At 38.3% G+C, this 19,934-nt stretch overlaps 1 protein-coding gene across 4 annotated transcripts in view; it reads left to right on the top strand.

Moving 5' to 3' along the window:
* The window catches only part of VCL (vinculin), a 112,606-nt gene that overhangs the window by 55,411 nt on the left and 37,261 nt on the right, over positions 1-19,934 (top strand). For all 4 annotated transcript variants that reach the window (XM_070364698.1, XM_070364697.1, XM_070364700.1 and 1 more), the window contains exons 3-6: positions 13,272-13,422; positions 13,603-13,711; positions 15,877-15,999; positions 17,415-17,575. In XM_070364698.1, coding sequence (XP_070220799.1) covers positions 13,272-13,422; positions 13,603-13,711; positions 15,877-15,999; positions 17,415-17,575 — 544 coding nt within the window. The remainder of the gene's footprint in view (positions 1-13,271; positions 13,423-13,602; positions 13,712-15,876; positions 16,000-17,414; positions 17,576-19,934) is intronic.

The following is a 19,934-nucleotide window of genomic DNA, read 5'->3' as shown; positions in this document are numbered from 1 at the left end:
ATTTTAGTCAAAATTACTGTCACTGAGTTAGGTCAGGAAAGGAATGATTTGTGGATAAGCCCTGTAGGATCTTCAAATCTAGGAGCCCAGGGTTGGAACAGTGTGTTACCATGCAGCGTACACGTGGGTCAGTTGGTGCTGGGCATTTGCTACTTGAGCTAGATTAGAGTTTATCATTGAACTCAGTGTTCCTGACTCCCTCCTAAAAACTGTAACTGCTTGTGGCCTTCACTCAGGTTTCTGGATGACTAATGGCTAAGGCTCCCTGACCTTTCTCAAAATGGCAATGCCAGGAGCAAAGCATATTGGTTTGTCCTGGGTTGCCACAGAATGAGTCTAGCTTTTGCTATTTTAAAGTAAAATTTGTGCCAAATGGCGAGTATATAAAAGAATATTTTCTCATATCTCCCAGAGTCTTTTGAAATCTGTATATATATTATTGTCATTTCTTAAAAATTTTATGTATATGCACAAAAGAGATGAGGATAGACTGGGTTGACTACAGGCCATTCTTCCTGTTTGAGGGGAACTAGAAGGACTGTACTCTCAGTTGTTTATGCCTGGAATTTCATTAGAGCTCATTTGTCAGGTTAACAGTTTAAATGCTTGAATACCTAGGAAAGGCGGAATCTTTGAGGCATCAGCAATCGTTTTTACTGATCTTGGGTTAGGTTCTAAATTTAGGAAAGCAGAGGATATTTGAGTGCTTACCCCTTACCCTCAACCCCTGGCCTCTCACCCAGGCCTTATATTTGTGAAGGGCCTGGGCTTCAATATTTTCTTCAAATGATACCATGTATATAGTCCCAGAGGAAAAAAGGCAGTCTTAAAAGAAAATCTTTATCATGCAATTAAAATTTCTCAATGTAAAGACTTAAATATTCTACTATGTTTATAACCTTGTTTTGGCATTTCTTTGATGGGTTTCTCAAATGGAAGTGACCTGGCCCTTTCATGATCTCCGAGAGACCCTGCCCAGATAAGAAGGGAGGGGAGGTCTGAACATGCATTAAGAAGACAGCAGGAAGAGCCTGGCCAGTCGATTTTGCCTGTGAGGTCATTATGCCAGGGTCCGCCTGGTTGGAAATGGTCATGTTGGGTGCCATGGCTACAGTGGCGGAAACCTCATCACTAGCTGATTGTGTTCTTTCTTCCTCCCACCTGTTTCCTTCCCATCTACCAAGTGTTGTCTGTGCTTCAAGTGATCGGATGTGCTTGTGATCTGACCAGCTCTCTCTCTCTTGAGAGGACAGGTCCCAAGATGTAAACACCTGCTTCCTTGGATGTGCTCCAGGCTAATCCGACTTCCATGAAATCATATTTTCAGGTGTTCTGCTCCACAGCACTGCAGTCTTTAGCAAACAGAACACATTTTTTGTAATAGTGTTTATAACCTAAGTGACTGTACTGTCTAAGGTTAGGTTTTATTCAAATAGTGAATTTGATATGGGATAGTTTCCACCACCCCTCAACATGTGTTTTAGGGGTGGGGTGAAAGTTTAACTTGCTGAGTGTTTTAGAGAGCTTTCTGGTTTAAAGTTATGGAGCAATATATGTCTAAATAGGCCCATAAGACTCTCTCCTTTAGGGAGGCATACCTTGTTTTATTGCATTTAACTTCATTGTGCTTTGCAGATACTGTGTTTTTCACAAAGGTTTATGGGAACCCTGCATTGTCAGATGGTGGTTAGCATTTTTTTTTAAGTGATATAGTATTTTAAAATTAAAGTATGTAGTTTTTCTTCTGGGAATCATGCTATTGCATACTTAATAGACTACAATAGAATATAAACATAACTTTTATATGTGCTGGAAAAGCAAAACATTTGTGTGTCTCGCTTTATTGTGATATTTGCTTTATTTCAGTGGTCTGGAACCAAACCCTCGATATCTCCAAGGCGTGCTTATATTATTTTTTCCAGCTCTCTTTCTCTCCCTTCCTCATTTAAATCAGTGAGCTGGGATATGATAATTGATTTTGACAGAGTAGATTGAGATTATTTGGCTTCAGGGCGAGGGATTTACCCGTCCTTTGTAGTAGTTAACTGCCCTTCCCTAGTCAAAGCGGGTCTACTGCAAATGTTTATTATTGTTCACAGAAAGGACACTTGACTGTGTCCCTGTGAGAGAGTGAGAGAGGCACACACACACAGAGAAAGAAAGACAGGGAGGGAGAGAAGGAGATGGGGAGAATATGATTCCATGGAAAAAAGAACTCAAAGAGATGCTACTAGGAGAATTGTCATTATAAGTAGTGCTGAGCTTCTGAGGGCAGAAGCACCTTTTCTATCACAACTCTTGTAATCTCTCAGTTAAGAAAGAAGACTACTTCTACTTTTGTATCCCCTCAGCATGTGTTGGGCATACTTCTAAATACTAATTATTTGTTTATATATATGCCTCGTCTTACCAAGGTGGTAACCCCTTAAAAATAGGGACTTAAAAAAAAAAAGTCTAGGGAGTTCCCTAGCAGTATAGTGGTTAGGACTTGATGCTTTCAATGCTGTGGCCTGGGTTCAGTCCCTGGTTGGGAAACTAAGATTCTGCAAGCTGTGTAGCGCACCTTCCTTCCAGTTTAGTTCTAGGACTCATGTAGCATGTAGTAGGTCCTCAATATGTTAGATGAACAAATATATGAAAGAATTAAACTAAAGGAATTTAAGATTATAACTCACTTCTTTGATGATGCTGTGAAAGTGCTGCACTCAATATGCCAGCAGATTTGGAAAACTCAGCAGTAGCCACAGAACTGGAAAAGGTCAGTCTTCATTCTAATCCCTAAGAAAGGCAATGTCAAAGAATGCTCAAACTACCACACAGTTGCACTCACCTCACATGCTAGCAAAGTAATGCTCAAAATTCTCCAAGGCAAGCTTCAACAGTACATGAACTGTGAAATTTCAGATGTTTAAGTTGGATTTGGAAAAGGAAGAGGAACCAGAAATCAAATTGCCAGCATCCATTGGATCATTGAAAAAAGCAAGAGAGTTTCAGAAAAACATTTATTTCTGCTTTATTGACTATGTCAAAGCCTTTAACTGTGTGGATCACAACAAAATGTCGAAAATTCTTCAAGAGACGGGAATACCAGACCACCTGACCTGCCTCCTGAGAAACCTGTATGCAGGTCAAGAAGCAACAGTTAGAACTGGACATGGAACAACAGACTGGTTCCAAATAGGAAAAGGAGTACGTCAAGGCTGTATATTGTCACCCTGCTTATTTATCTTATATGCAGAATACATCATGTGAAATGCCAGGCTGGATGAAGCACAAGCTGGAATCAAGATTGCTGGGAGAAATATCAGTAACCTCAGATATGCAGATGACACCACCCTTATGGCAGAAAGCAAAGAAGAACTAAAGAGCCTCTTGATGAAGGTGAAAGAGGAGACTGAAAAAGTTGGCTTAAAACTCAACATTCAGAAAAGTGAAGATCATGGCATCCAGTCCCATCACTTCATGTCAAATAGATAGGAAACAGTGGAAACAGTGACAGACTTTATTTTCGGCGGCTCCAAAATCACTGTAGATGATGACTGCAGCCTTGAAATTAAAAGACACTTGCTCCTTGGAAGAAAAGTTATGACCAACCTAGACAGCATATTCAAAAGCAGAGACATTACTTTGCCAACAAAGGTCCGTCTAGTCAAGGCTATGGTTTTTCCAGTGGTCATGTATGGATGTGAGAGTTGGACTGTGAAGAAGGCTGAGTGCCAAAGAATTGATGCTTTTGAACTGTGGTGTTGGAGAAGACTCTTGAGAGTCCCTTGGACAGCAAGGAGATCCAACCAGTCCATTCTAAAGGAGATCAGTCCTGAATATTCATTGGAAGGACTGATGCTGAAGCTGAAACTCCAATAATTTGGCCACCTGATGCAAAAAAACTGACTCATTTGAAAAGATCCTGATTGTGGGAAGGATTGAAGGCTTGAGGAGAAGGGGATGACCGAAGATGAGATGGTTGTATGGCATCAGCAGCTCAATGGACATGAGTTTGAGTAAACTGGCATGGTGCGGTCCATGGGGTCGCAAAGAGTTGGACACGACTGAGCCAGTGAACTGAACTGAACTCACTTCTGGATGCAGTCTAGAAGAATCTTTAAAAATGTCTTGTGGCAGTGAATCTTTATAGTCTCTAAATCTGTTTTTCTCTTATTTTTCTTAAAAAAATTCAGCATAAGTTAAAACATCTTGATTAGTGATAATTGAAATCACATGAAACTGAATAGTTTGGAACCTTTCCATCTCTTAAATGATATGGTGTTATATCATGTAGTAATTTTATGAAGAATGGACTTGAGGGTTATGAGTGGGTCCTGTGAGGCTGTCATTGGTTCATTGATCTAAAGCAGAAGAGCTTTCTACTAATTTAGATTGAAGACTCAAAGGCAGAGAGAAACCTTAAAATGTGTTAGCTAATTGGTTCAAAGTAGCTAACTCATTATGATTAATATATAGTCAAGATTTATTTTTTAAAATTTTATAATTATTTAAGAAATAGACTTTATCCCTACTGTCATTCTCTAACATGCTTTTAAAAAAAGATTTGTATTAAAAAGCAGATCACTTTAAGAAGCCAGGCAGGTTGAATGTTTAAGTAAAATCTTACTTTCCATAGACAAGACAGACTCCTTCCTGTTTCTGCCTACTGGTTAGTCATGGTGGGATTTGTTTGGCTTTATGAATCTCATTAAATTTTAATGTACAGATCGGATGTCTTATTGTAGGTAGAAGGAAAGGATGCAGTGTCTGTTTTGGCCCTATCATTTTACCACACAAGGGAACCATTAGTGGAGAATCAAATTGATTCCTGTAAAGCTTTTCCATTTCATCTTTTCTTTTTCCTGTTTCCTTTCTCCATGATGGTTATTCCTTTCATTTATATTTTGCTTTCTCCAAATTTGAAACACTTGTGCAGAAACTATCTTTTCAAATAGTGCAGTGCAGTAGTTGCATTCTGTAGTGTTTATGTTTGCTATAATTTCATCAAGGTTCAGTTAACCTAGAAATAAGTTTGTGACCTTTTAAAGTTAATGATTTTGATGGCCAGATGATTTCATGATATCCTGTACTTGAAAAAAGTCCATTCTTTCATTCAACAAGTGTTTATTGAGTATTTACTGAATATTTCTTATGTGTCAGGGATTGTACCCTGTGAATACAGGAAAGATAAGGTCCTTGATCTTGCTGACAATGGCACCCTACTCCAGCACTCTTGCCTGGAAAATCCCATGGATGGAGGAGCCTGGTGGGCTGCAGTCCATAGGGTCGCTAAGAGTCGGACATGACTGAGTGACTTCACTTTCGCTTTTCACTTTCATGCATTGGAGAAGGAAATGGCAACCCACTCCAGTATTCTTGCCTGGAGAATCCCAGGGACGGGAGAGCCTGGTGGGCTGCCGTCTATGGGGTTGCACAGAGTTGGACACAACTGAAGCAACTTAGTAGTAGTAGTAGTAGTAGTAGTAGTAGTAGTAGTAGTAAGGTCCTTGATCTTGCTGAACTTACACTCTTGTGGGAGATAGGAAAAACAAAGCCAGGAGGGTTTGTCTCGTGAACACATAAGAGAGACACTTATATTATATAGTGTCACTTATATATTATATAAGTGACACATATTATATAGTATTATATAGATTTGCCTAGGTTTTCTGAAAGAAGAGTCGTTTAAAAGCAGCATCTAGTCATTTGTCAACACTGCCTTCTGGGTCAACTGTGTCCTCAAATTTTGAAGAGCACACGTGTGTGCTCTCTTATTCCTTTTGCTTTGTTGCCACCGAGAAAGCAATGTGGGTCACCAGCAGCTCTACTGGAGCCATTTGAGAAAATTTGGCCAGGGTTCTCACTCTTGCTGGTCTACTCAAACCAGCGGGGTCTGATCTGGAAATAATGAACTGAAGATGTGCAGCCAGTACTTGAAGGACATGAGCTTCTTTAACTTGGCCTAAATGAACTCCCTGTAATGGATCATCCAGCACATGTACCATATGCAGAAACAATACTAGCTCTTTGTATATAAAATAAAAGTTTGAAAGCTCAAAAAAAAAAAAGCAGCACCTAAGAGAATACATAGGGGTTAGTCAAGCAAAAGAGAGGAGAGAGAAAGAGGCGTTTCAGCTAGAAGGAATGGCTGTTAAAAAAACAAACAAAGAAACCTTGAAGCAGATGGCCAGTGCTCTTCAACTAGTGGTCTTTAGTAAGCATCTGACTATTCCTAAAGTGAAAGTCGCTCAGTCGTGTCCAGTTCTGCGACCCCATGGACTATACAGTCCATGGAACTCTCCAGGCCAGAATACTGGAGTGGGTAGACTTTCCCTTCTCCGAGGGATCTTCCCAACCCAGGGATCAAACCCAGGTCTCCTGCATTACAGGCGGAATTCTTTACCAGCTGAGCCATAGAGGAAGCCTGACTATTCCTAAAGGATTTTTGAGATACTTTGAATACTTTGAATATTCCAAATTTAAATTAGAAATAAATTTAAATATTTATTTAATTAAATATTTAATTATTTTAATTTAAATATTTTAAAATCATAAGTTTAGTTGCAAAGTATGTGTTTTCTGCCATATTATGTATTTTGTACACATCTCAAATGTTTCCATGTTAATTTAACTCTAATTTGTGGAAAACATTTGCCACAATATTGGCAAAAACCAGTCCTCATTGTCTAACTAGCAAATCAGATTTACTTTTTTTAAACTTCGTGTCTTAGAAAGTTCTTGCTTTACCCAGTCAATTATCTTTTAAAGATTTAAAAATAAGAAAAAAATGTGCTTTTATATTTATGCACATAGTTGCCATTTTGTGCTCTTCATTTATTTCTGTAAATCCAAACTTCTATCTGTTATAATTTTCTTCCTGAAGGACTTCCTTTAACTTTGTTTATAGTTCATGTCTGCTGGGTGATGAATTCTTTTAACTTTTGCATAGCTGGAAAAGTCCTTATTTTGCCTTAATTTTTGAAATATTTTCTTTGTATCCACCCAAAGTTCTTTCAGTGCTTTGCTCCACTCTTCTCTGGCTTGTATTGTTTCCAATGAGAAGTCTGTTGTTATTCTTATCTTTGTTTCTCTGTAATATAAAGTGTCTCATTTTTCTCTGGCTGCTTTTAATATTTTCTCTTCATTATTGGTTTTAAGCAATTTCGATGTAGCTTGTTGTGAGTCCTCTGATGTTTTTTGTGTTTGAGGTTTATGAAGCTTTTTGAACCTTGTGCTTTATTCTTTTCATTAAATTTGAAAAATTTGTAGCTATTTTTTCTTCAAATTTTTTTCCTGTCCCTTTTTCTCTCTTACGGGGACTTCAGTCACACACATATAGGCTGCTTGGAATTGTGCCACAACTCATAGATGCTCTGCTCATTTTCTTTTAAGTTTTGTTTTCTCCTATTTTAAATAATTTTCATTGCTATGACTTCAGTTTCAATAATCTTCGTGCAAAAAAGAAAAAAGAAAAAAAAATCTTCGTGCTATATCTTATCTAGTAGTAATCTATCCAGCATGGTTTTGTATCTCAGACACATCTCTAGTTGATCTATTTGAGTATTTTTTTTAATATATAATTTTCATTTATCTACTCAGTCTTTCCTTTAGCTTTTGAGCATATGAAACACATAGTAACTATTTTAACCTTCTTGTCTACTGATTCTGTCATCTGTCATTTCTGGGTTGGTTTTGAATGATTATTTTTTCTGTTCATAATAGGTAGTATTTTCATGTGTTTCTGTACGCCTAGTGAATTTCAACTGGATGCCAGTGTCCTGTTACTCTCACAACAAACACAATGCAATGCTTTATTTTATAGTTGTGGAGGTCTAAAGTCCAAAATAGGCTAGCAGAGTTGGTTCCTTCTGGAGATTTAAGGAAAGGATTCATTTCCTTGCCTTTTCCAGCCACTAGACACTGTCCGAATTCCTTGACTTATAGCCCCATGTCACTCCAACCTCTACTTCTATTACATCTCTTTTTGGTTCTTTTTTCAGATCATAGTGAGATAATACCTTCAATGTGTTGATAAAATAGTAATCAATCAGAATTCTGTACTACTGAAATAGTCTTTGAAGAATGAAGACAAAGTAGGCATTTTCTTTTTCTTTCTTTTTTTTTTTAGGCATTTTCAAACAAACCAAAATGAATACATTTTGTCACTAGCAGACTCATAAAGACACATCTAAAATATAAGGATGTGTGTGTATGTGCTCAGTTGTGTCTGACTCCTTGCAACCCTTGGACTGTACCCCACGAGGCTCCTCTGACCATGGAATTTTCCAGGCAAGAATACTGGAGTGGGTTGCCATTTCCTCCTCCAGGGAAAATCTTCCTGACCTGGGAATCAAACCCAAGTCTCCTCTGTCTCCTGCATTGGCAGGTGGATTTTTTTACCACTGAGCCACCTTTGATCTGAAAATATAAGGATACAGAGAGTTAAAGTTATATCCAATCGAATACAATAGTCAAAGCAAGCTGGTTTACAATGTTAATATCAGCAAAAAACATTACTGGAGATATAGAGAGGTGTCACCTCATGATTTATAGGTTCAAATTATAAGAAAGATATAATAATTGCAAATTTATATGTACCTAGTAAGTTAGCTTCAGTAAAACAAAAACAACTTCAAGGGGATATGGACAAATCTGTTGTTCTGGTCGGATTTTTGTCACTCAGTAATTGATAGATAAAACAGACCAAAAAAAATCAGCAAACATATAGAAGATTTGAACAGCACAGTTAACAAGCTTAAGTTAATGAATATATAATTCACCTAAAAATTAAGAGCAAACTTATTCTTTTCAAGCACATAGAAAATTATACCCTTTAAAATTACTAATTGTATGTTATATAAGTATCATCTCAAACTATTGAGATTTATCAATTTTGGGCTGTCATATTGGTGAAGATACCTAAGTTTGATTATACATTGAGTTGTTGAGACTGTGAGGAAGCAGGTATTCTTATCCATTGTGGTGGAAATGTAAATTGATAATTTCTGTGGATGGCAATATAGCAATGTTTGTCAAAACTATTAATGTCCACACATATGACTCAGCAGTTCAATTTCTAGATACTGTCCTACAGATATATACATTTAAAAATGATGAAATCCCTAGTGATCCAGTGAGTTAGTACTTGGTTTTCGTTCAGTTCAGTTCAGTTGCTCAGTTGTCTCCAACTCTTTGTGACCCCATAAACCATAGCACGCCAGGCCTCCCTGTCTATCACCAACTCCCAGAGTCCACCCAAACCCATGTCCATTGAGTCGGTGATGCCATCCAACCATCTCATCCTCTGTCATCCCCTTTTCCCCCTGCCCTCAATCTTTCCCAGCATCAGGGTCTTTTCAAATGAGTCAGCTCTTCGCATCAGGTGGCCAAAGTATTGGAGTTTCAGCTTCAACATCAGTCCTTTCAATGAACACCCAGGACTGATCTCCTTTAGGATGGACTGGTTGGATCTCCTTGCAGTCCAAGGGACTCTCAAGGGTCTTCTCTAATGCCACAGTTCAAAAGCATCAATTCTTCAGCACTCAGCTTTTATAGTCCAACTCTTAACATCCATACATGACTACTGGAAAAATCATAGCCTTGACTGGATGGACCTTTGTTGGCAAAGTAATGTTTCTGCTTTTGAATATGCTATCTAGATTGGTCATAACTTTCCTTCCAAGGAGTAAGCGTCTTAATTTCACGGCTGCAGTGACCATCTGCAGTGATTTTGGAGCCCAGAAAAATAAAGTCAGAAACTGTTCCCCATCTATTTGCCATGTGGTGACGGGACCGGATGCCATGATCTTAGTTTTCTGAATGTTGAGCTTTAAGCCAACTTTTTCACTGTCCTCTTTCACTTTCATCAAGAGGCTCTTTAGTTCTTCACTCTCCACCATAAGGGTGGAGTCATCTGCATATCTGAGGTTATTAATACTTCTCCCGGCAATCTTGATTCCCACTTGTGCTTCCTCCAGCCCAGCATTTCTCACGATGTACTCTGCATATAAGTTAAAGAAGCAGGGTGACAATATACAGCCTTGACGGTACTCCTTTTCCTATTTGGAACCAGTCTGTTGTTCCATGTCCAGTTCTAACTATTCCTTCCTGACCTGCATACAGGTTTCTCAAGAGGCAGGTCAGATAGTCTGGTATTCCCATCTCCTTCAGAATTTTCCAGTTTATTGTGATCCACACAGTCAAAGGCTTTGGCATAATCAATAAAGCAGAAATAGATGTTTTTTCTGAAACTTGCTTTTTTGATGATCCAGCAGATATTGACAATTTGATATCTGGTTCCTCTGCCTTTTCTAAAACCAGCTTGAACATCTGGAAGTTCACAGTTCACGTATTGCTGAAGCCTGGCTTGGAGAATTTTGAGCATTATTTTACTAGCGTGTGAGATGAGTGCAATTGTGTGGTAGTTTGAGCATTGTTTGGCATTGCCTTTCTTTGGGATTGGAATGAAAACTGACCTTTTCCAGTCCTGTGGCCACTGCTGTTTTCCAAATTTGCTGGCATATTGAGTGCAGCACTTTCACAGCATCATCTTTCAGGATTTGAAATAGCTCAACTGGAATGCCATCACCTCCACTAGCTTTGTTCGTAGTGATGCTTCCTAAGGCCCACTTGACTTCACATTCCAGGATGTCTGACTCTAGGTGAGTGTGAGGGATTATACCATCATGATTATCTGGGTCATGAAGATATTTTTTTGTACAGTTCTTCTGTGTATTCGTGCCACCTCTTCTTAATCTTCTGCTTCTGTTAGGTCTATAACATTTCTGTCCTTTATTGAGCCCATCTTTGTATGAAATGCTCCCTTGATATCACTAATTTTCTTGAAGAGATCTCTAGTCTTTCCCATTCTGTTGTTTTCGTCTATTTCTTTGCATTGATCCCTGAGGAAGGTTTCTTATCTCTCCTTGCTATTCTTTGGAACTCTGCATTCAAATGGGTATATCTTTCCTTTTCTCCTTTGCTTTTCACTTCTCTTCTTTTCACAGCTATTTGTAACGCCTCCTCAGACAGCCATTTTGCTTTTTTGCATTTCTTTTTCTGAGCCCAAATTCAATCCCTGGTCAGGAGACTAATACCTTGGAAGCTGCACAGCAGGAACAACAGAAAAGATGTTTATTCAAGGTGGTTCATTGCAGCAGTCTAGTAAATTATGGACTTATGGAACTGTTTAAAAGAATAGGGAGGTTCTTTGGATACTTCTATTAGAACATCTCCAAGTTAAATTAAGTGAAAAAATCAGAATGCAGAGAGTATGCATAATATGATCCTATTTATATTAAAAAAATGGAAGTCTGTGTTTTTGTTTCTTTGTGCATAAAGTATCTTTTTTATTGAAGAATACAGAGGAAATGGGTAACATTGGTTGCAAGGAGATGGCATTTGAATGCCTAGGAGATAGTGGAGGGAAGAAAAATTTTCACTGTATGCCTTAGGGTTTTATATATGTGTATGTTTTTTCATATGTATAGGTATATATATATATAATTTAAAATTAAATGTTAATTTTAATTAAAAAATTTAACTAAATATAACCAGTCATCTAACATTGTTGATCAAAAGCCACGTCAGTGAGGTCTTGCTCTTTGCTGATATTTATAATGTGCTGCCTTATGGCTCTGATGTTTGTGACTTACCAGAGTATGCTTCTTGAGAGTTAGTGTTTTTTGCATCTTTATATACATACTTACAGTGTCCATAGCCCAATGCTTTTTACGTGGTTGAAATTGATATGTTGTTTTAATTCTATTTATTAACAGTGCAAGACTGCCTTGTACTTGTGGACTTTTATATTATTTCATTTGATCCTCACAACTGCCTGTGGAGTGGGCTTTTATTTGTGTGGGACTTTTTTTTTTTGTGTTTTCAAATAAAAATGTGTAATTTTGGCTTAATATTTTAAAGTAATTTATTGCATGTGTTTATAAGTTACTCTGTGATAACATAATGCGTTTATTGAGTATGAAATTAGAGGAAGTGATCTGGTAGGTCCTTTTCACCTCTATGTAGAAGAATAGTTCAGTAAATGAATACATATTAGTAGTACAAGAGGATCAAGGTGAATATTTGCTTTATGCATTTTGGATTCCCTTTTAAAATGATCTCCCACCTCCAAAAGACACCTGACTTCACTGATCAGGTCATCCATGCTATTAAACTAAATTATATTAAACTATTAACTACTGGTTATTAATGCCAGTGACGGTTATGACCAACCTAGATAGCATATTCAAAAGCAGAGACATTACTTTGCCAACAAAGGTCCATCTAGTCAAGGCTATGGTTTTTCCAGTGGTCATGTATGGATGTGAGAGTTGGACTGTGAAGAAACCTGAGTGCTGAAGAATTGATGCTTTTGAACTGTGGTGTTGGAGAAGACTCTTTAGAGTCCCTTGGACTGCAAGGAGATCCAACCAGTCCATTCTGAAGGAGATCAGCCCTGGGATTTCTTTGGAGGGAATGATGCTGAAGCTGAAACTCCAGTACTTTGGCCACCTCATGCAAAGAGTTGACTCATTGGAAAAGACTCTGATGCTGGGAGGGATTGTGGGCAGGAGGAGAAGGGGACGACAGAGGATGAGATGGTTGGATGGCATCACTGACTCGATGGACATGAATCTGAGTGAACTCCGGGAGTTGGTGATGGACAGGGAGGCCTGGCGTGCTGCGATTCATGGGGTTGCAAAGAGTCAGACATGACTGAGCAACTGAACTGAACTGAACACCAGTGACATTTTAATTAACACCACTGTTTTATAAGGCTGTTTTCAAACAGTCTAGTTTGTCAAACAAATCCATTTGACTAGATGAATGAAAAATTTGTACATTACCTCATGGTTTTTCTTTGCGTTGCCTCCTATTTCTTTGGTTCGTCTGATTATTATTTTTTTCATTTAGCGCAGTGTTTTGGTATTTTGTTTCCAGATGTCGAATCTGAAACTGTTGTCAGTGTTTTTTAAGGGCAGCGTGTATAGGGTGAATAGTAAGGAAACGAAGGAGTTACAGAGATACAGCCCCCTAAAGTAAAAGGTCCAGAATTTCTTTTTGTTATGTTTTGTAGTCAGGAAATAATGAAGAACAAAGGCTTAATGCAGTGAGTGAATGAATGTGCTGCCCTTAATTGCCAATTTTAAAAGCTGGAAACTCTTGTCTATTTTCCATATAGGAAAAAAAATGTGGATTTATCTCCATTGACATCCATTGAATTTGCATGTGATATTCTCCTGCTTGGTTCTGCCAGTGAGTTAACTCCGTGTCCCTCCCCACAGGGTGGAGAATGCTTGCACCAAGCTTGTCCAAGCAGCCCAGATGCTGCAGTCAGACCCTTACTCAGTGCCTGCTCGAGATTATCTAATTGATGGATCAAGGGGCATCCTCTCTGGCACATCAGACCTGCTCCTCACCTTCGACGAGGCTGAGGTAAGGCACCCCGAGGCCCAAGCAGACCTCTTCCTGACAAAAAGCCCAGTCGTAAAGATAATAATGGAGGATTGAGGATTGTTTAGGATGAGAAAACGTTGACTAGCTACACATCTGAATCACTGTGTTTTCTACTTATCGTTAACACAATTGATTGAATACTATGAAATATATTTTCAGGTTCGTAAAATTATTAGAGTTTGCAAAGGAATTTTGGAATATCTTACAGTGGCAGAGGTGGTAGAAACTATGGAAGATTTGGTCACTTACACGAAGAATCTTGGACCAGGTTAGTCATATGCTACTTTTATAATACAATGTTCTATGAATTGTTCTTGGTTGATCAAGAGGAAAGGGGCACTCCTCCCTGCTTTTTTTGTGGAAGGTAGGTAATGATGCTTTGGGTTTTTAGTTATCTCTGCTCTCTTAATGGAGCTGACTCTGTGCTTCTACTGAAGAGAAATCATTGTCTCTGAAAGCTGAATCTGCTTTCTGCAAATCCTGGCTCTGTCTAATGAACTGAACTAGACATTGCAAATGTTGCTGGAGAATGTAGGAAATACTTTTCTATTACTGCAATGCTTAAGGCCACCCTGAATCCTGACCTCTTCATTCCACATTGTACAGCATTCCTTCACTGTCTGCCAGCTGGCCTGAGCTCTCTGTGACCTCTTAGCTTGCTAATTAGCCCGCCTGCTATTATGGATTCATGCCCTTGCTCAAGACTGCATAATATAATCAGACCTAGAAGGAGAGAAGAGCTTCTGTAGCTAAATCTCTGATTGTGTAGTCATCTGAGAATTAAATATTCAAAATACATGAACAGATACCAGCTTTTGGTGTTATAGACATATAACATGAACTTGAGGCTCCTTGAAGTATAAATGAGACTAATGATAAGACATATTAGATGTTTAATTTGTTAGTTTTAAGGATCACATATCATTTTATAAAATTCTTTTTTCTGACATAAAATGATATTTAATTAATAGCATTTTCTGGAGGTTCCAGTGCAGTCATTCTGTACATTTAATGGCAATTAAGAATTTCTCTGAGCTATCATTGAAGATCACTGAGAAATGCCTTTAGAGAAGTACCCTTTAAACTTGTTCATAACTATGAAGAAATCTTATTTCTTCAGATGAAATCTAATGTAAAATCTCAACATATGAAAGACAAAAATGGAGCTTGTGTGGATCAAGCAGGGGTATCCCCACCTTTCCATCTCCCTTTGGGTACCCCTTGAGAATCTGTGAAACTAGTTAAGAAATTCTAAGAGCAGTTTGAAAATCAAAGTATTAGAGACTCACATAGCACCCTTGAATAATAACCAAAGTAAACAAAAGTTTCTAGCAGGCTAACTCTGAAATACCAGATTGTTTCAAATGCTGTCATCACCATAATTACATTTATAGCATTTTTGTTTGTTTTTAATTATGAAATTGAGACCCCATCCTTATTTTGGGCAAATTGGAAAGTAGAGAAAAATTTATAGATGAAAACAAAACATGTTATTGTAATTCTTAACATTTTTTTCAGCTGCTAGATTCTTAGTACAGACACGCGTCATTTTATTGTGCTTCACTTTCTTGTGTTTCACACATACTGCATTCTTACGAATTGAAGGTTTATGGCAACCCTATCTGAAGCAAGTTACTGGTGCCATTTTTCTACTTCATGTCTCTGTGTCATATTTTGGTAATTCTCACAATATTTCAAATTTTTTCATTATTATTAGTTATGGTGACCTGTGATCACTGATCTTTGATGTTACTGTTGAAAAGATCATGATTCATTGAAAGCTTAGATGATAGTTGGCATTTTTTAGCAATAATTTTTAAATTAGGGTATGTACTTTGTGTTTTTAGACAGTGTTACTGCACACTTAATAGACTACAGTATAGTGGAGATATAACTTTTATATTCCCTGGGAAACCCAAACATTCCTATGTCTCACTTTATTGTGATATTCACTTTGTTGCAGTGGTTTGGAACTGAATCTACAGTGTCTTTGAGGCGTGCCTGTAGTAGGCTCACATGAGGTTCTTATACATATAGGCTCAGTGGCCAGGTACATGGCATGAAAACTGATATGGAAGCCAGGCAAGGTATTCCCCCGCTCACCACTTGCGAATTGTTTTTTTTCAAATATATATTTATTAATTTCAACAGTTTAAACATATTTGTGAATGTATGTCAAATGTGTGGAAAGTATGTCACATTTAGGATTTATATTTATTAAATTAATTTTAATGAGAAGAATACATTTGTCTTAAGTTAGAACTGTTCTGCAAAACTCAATGTCATAAATGAGAGAGTTCAGTGATAGTATGTATGTTTAAATAAGTGGGCAGTTTGGACTTTCATAGTAATTCATAGTGGATATAGGTTCAGAAAGCCTGACTCTGAATTATTTCACTACTCACCCTGTACAATTTATTTCCTGTGCCCCAGGAATGACTAAGATGGCCAAAATGATTGACGAGAGGCAGCAGGAACTGACTCATCAGGAGCATCGAGTGATGTTGGTGAACTCAATGAACACTGTGAAAGAGTTGCTGCCAGTTCTCATTTCAGGTATTTTCTGTCTGTACTTTATCTTACAGAAGAAAAAAAAAAAAGTGTTTATATGTTCTAAACTCTGGTGTTCATTTTCTTTTCTGTTTAGTTGCATGTCCTTCAGCCTGGGTAAAAATGCAGCTGGTTAGCTAAGAGCCAGGATTCATTTTCTTTAATGCTCTCCTCGTGCTCTTTGTGTGAAACTGCTCTCCTATTGCCTACTACTGTTCTCTTGAAGTTCTATCAGGCTCCTTTTCTTCTCTAGGAACTCTAGTTTTGGATGTATGGATCTTGACCCCTTTATTTGTACTTGGGAAAAAAAATTAGGAGCTGGAATAGATCTAGAACACTATATAGTAGAGAAGTGAGTCCATAATCCTTTCCTAGCTCTTCTCTATGTTGAAGAGCTGATGGTCTATACCAACTAGGATCACCTACCCATTGGGCAGAGCCCAGAAATGCAAACATGATGGCTGCTCTCTCAACTAGCAAAAGAGAATTGTGCTTATTAAGAGTCTCGTATGTATCAGATATCTCTAGTATGTATCACATATCTCGTGGTTTATGTAAATTTTCTTAGTCAGGTTATATGTTAGTTGGTTTAACTCTAAGAGGGTTTCTTTATTTTCAGAATCTTTTAAGGCATGTCACTGTAATTCCCCAGCTACTGCCTTCCTGCTTTGTCATTTTTCAGGTAGTGATTAAAATAGGAGATGTGAGTATAAGAGTTCAGAAAGCCCTTATATAAACTTGAAAATAAAAAATTGTAAATAGAGTCTTATAGTCTTCTCAAAAATATGTTTTTTGAGGCCAACTGTTCTATGTGGCAGGAAGGCTTTTGGGAAAAATATTTCTTTCTAATTTGGGTAACTCAATAAAATGTTGATTAATCTTTGTTTTTATAATTTTATTAGTTTATGAGAAGATATTTTCTTTTCCAATGTTTCGTTATTATTTTCTTCTTTACTTGTAGGGGTTAGATAGTCATTCCTATATGTTAAGAGAAATTATGGAAGATAACTCAACACTGGGATCTTCCACTAGGACTGAGGCAGCAGCATACTTTGGTTACAGTTTAACTGACAGTTTTTATCTTGTCCCATTAGGTTTGTGTTAGATGGGACCAGTGTTAGGCCTGGGATGGCAACTGATTTAGAAATAGTGGATATTTTGACTCTGGATCTTCAGTACATGCATGTTAAATTAGTTCCCTGATCATGATGTGGTGATGTTTTGTAACTTCAGTTTTCTTTACAGTGAAGTTTGCTGATATTGGAATTTTAATAGCAGACTTGTAGCGTTTATTTTCATATTCTTTTTAAGACCTTAGAAGCCCAAAACATGTTCAAAGTGTGAAGCATCTTGTGTGACTATTGTAATACAGCAAGATTACATTCCAAACTTAGTTTCTGATCTTTTGTTTATTTTTACAGCTATGAAGATTTTTGTAACAACTAAAAATTCCAAAAACCAAGGAATTGAAGAAGCTTTGAAAAATCGCAATTTTACTGTAGAAAAGATGAGCGCTGAAATTAATGAGATTATTCGTGTATTACAACTCACTTCCTGGGACGAAGATGCCTGGGCCAGCAAGGTAAGTGTTATTGGGGAAGAAATAAGCAACATCCCCAATTCTCCCCTCTTAGGGGTGTGATTGTCTCACATTTTATCTTGTAATTTCGTGCAGCATAAGACTACTTAGATATTATGAAAGTGATTTCTTCTTTATTTCATGAATTACTTGCTGGTTCTGCACTTTTCCTTTGTTTTCAGATAGAGCAAATAAATAGGTATGTGGTGAATGTTGGTTAAAAGCTGAGATGTGTAGCTTTTCTTTCAAACTGGAGTCTCATTTATTGAGTTGGTGGAGGAGTTCTGCTGTGGTGTATACTCCCCTGGGTAGGAGCCCTGCCTTTCATGTGGGTGGTTATTGCTAGGTTACTAAGCAAGATACAGAATATGCCTACGGCTGAATTTTATGGGAAACTTTTCTTAATCAGCTTTTGACCCAGAGAAATCTACAAAGGAAAATGTAGGCATTTCTAGGTGTGTCCCTTTATCATTCCATTCTCCCTAAAAAAGCTTCACTGAAATATTAGTTTTCACATTGTCTTTTAGTTTGAGGGGTCCCTTTCTCCTTGGTCTATAATTTCCTGTTGGACTCTACAAGGGCTGGTGGATTCCTCCTAGACCCCAGCAGCAGGGGTTTGAGGTGCTGCTCTGGCCTGCTTCTCCCTGTTTAGTGATTGGAAACAGAGACACTTCTCTTATAGGAGCCCAAGATCAGGCAGTGGGGGGAACCCACTGTCTCTAGGACCCAGCTTCCCCTACCGTGTGGGCCCGAATGGTATTTCCAGGGCCACCCAGCAGGCTGGTAGCAGACTGCAGAAGGGATTTTGTATGATTTCCCCTGGGTGTCCAGTAGGGCTCTGTTTGTCCTCTAGGACACCTAAAAGTTAAGGTCAAAGCTGGGCCTAGAATTACCAATTCTGTCTCTTTTATTGCCCAGGAAGTTAAACTAAATGTGTAGGAGAAATTAGTTAGATTATCTTAACCATGGATTTGTTTTCAGAGGCATGAAATTATTGAACAAGTCCTGAGACTATATTTTAAATCCATATGGTAAAATCATATAAAATCTTTGATATTTTACTTAATTTTGCTTTTGCATGTTTGACAACTTTCACTTCCCTGTTATGACTTCTTTATGCATCTTTTTTTTGTTCTCTTGTTTGTTTTATTCTTTTTCTCACGTTTAGAAGGTAAGCTTTCTCTTGCCCTTTAGTTCTTTCTTGCTTAAAAAGAGAAAAAGCATGTCTGTGAGGTTTTCTTGTGCTGTGTGCCATGCCTTATCCCGTGTGCCGGTGTGTAACACTGTGCTCGATTATGCGTCAGAATGTGACTTAATATGGGACTCGGGGCTGTGCTGGGCAGACTGTTTAGCTCAAAAGAAGCTGTTTTTTGGGGGGAAGCAAGAGGAAAGACATTAATATAGGATGTAAGGCTTTCTGTATTTGGTGGGTGCTTTCCTCTCTTTGGAGACTTCCCTGATGGCTCAGTGGTAAAGAATCCCCCTGCCAGTGCAGGAGATGTGGGTTCAGTCCCTGGGTTGGGAAGATCTCCTGGAGATGGAGGATCTCCTGAAGAAATGGCAGTCCACTCCAATATTCTTGCCTGGGAAATCTCATGGACAGAGGAGCCTGATGGGCCATAATCCATGGCCCATCAAAGAGTCGGACACGACTGAGCAACTGAACAATTCCTCTCTTTGAGCAGGCTCCTGGGAACTGCTTTGACCTGGTCATTCCCACTGACTTCTTTTGAGGGGCAGATTTCCCCATGAGGGTGACCCCTAAGTTATCTGTGGATCCTGCTCTTAGCAAAGGAAACTTCCAGCTGATGCCATCTCTGTATTTGCCTCTCGTGCCAGTTTCCTTTGCAGGCTCTGGAACTTGGCTTTTGGAGATGCATCATTGAGGTTTTAAGCCATAATGAAAATAAGTAGGTTAGAGAGTCTCAGTGAGGCACCTGTCCTTCACAGTAATCCAAGCCTGCAGAATCAAAAGGAAAAAGTCGGGTGTACCTAAAGTTTTTCCTAACTTCAGTCCCTGGCTCACTGCATGTTCTGCTGTCGGAGCTGTGAATCAGCCATCGTTCTCTATGACCTCATGTTCCCCTAACCTAATCTCTTTCCCTATTCTCTTCCCTTTGCTTCTAGCAGATGAGAAATAGTAAAAAATGAGGAGCAGGCACTGCAACCATCATGTTTCTATTTTCAGAGGGGGAAAGTCATCCATCAATTAGAATAAGTCACTGAGCTTTACTTTGTGAAAATTTGAGAGCTGCTTCTTTAAAGACCAAAACCAAAACTGTGGTCAGTTGAGGTTTTCAGGAGGAAGATTAGGCACTTGGGGGCATATACAAGGGAAATAGACCTGGTCCCCACTGTGTCA

This window comes from Bos mutus, chromosome 28, assembly GCF_027580195.1.
Source record: "Bos mutus isolate GX-2022 chromosome 28, NWIPB_WYAK_1.1, whole genome shotgun sequence".
Lineage (NCBI taxonomy): Eukaryota > Metazoa > Chordata > Mammalia > Artiodactyla > Bovidae > Bos > Bos mutus.
This window is presented reverse-complemented; position numbering and strand designations above follow the sequence as displayed.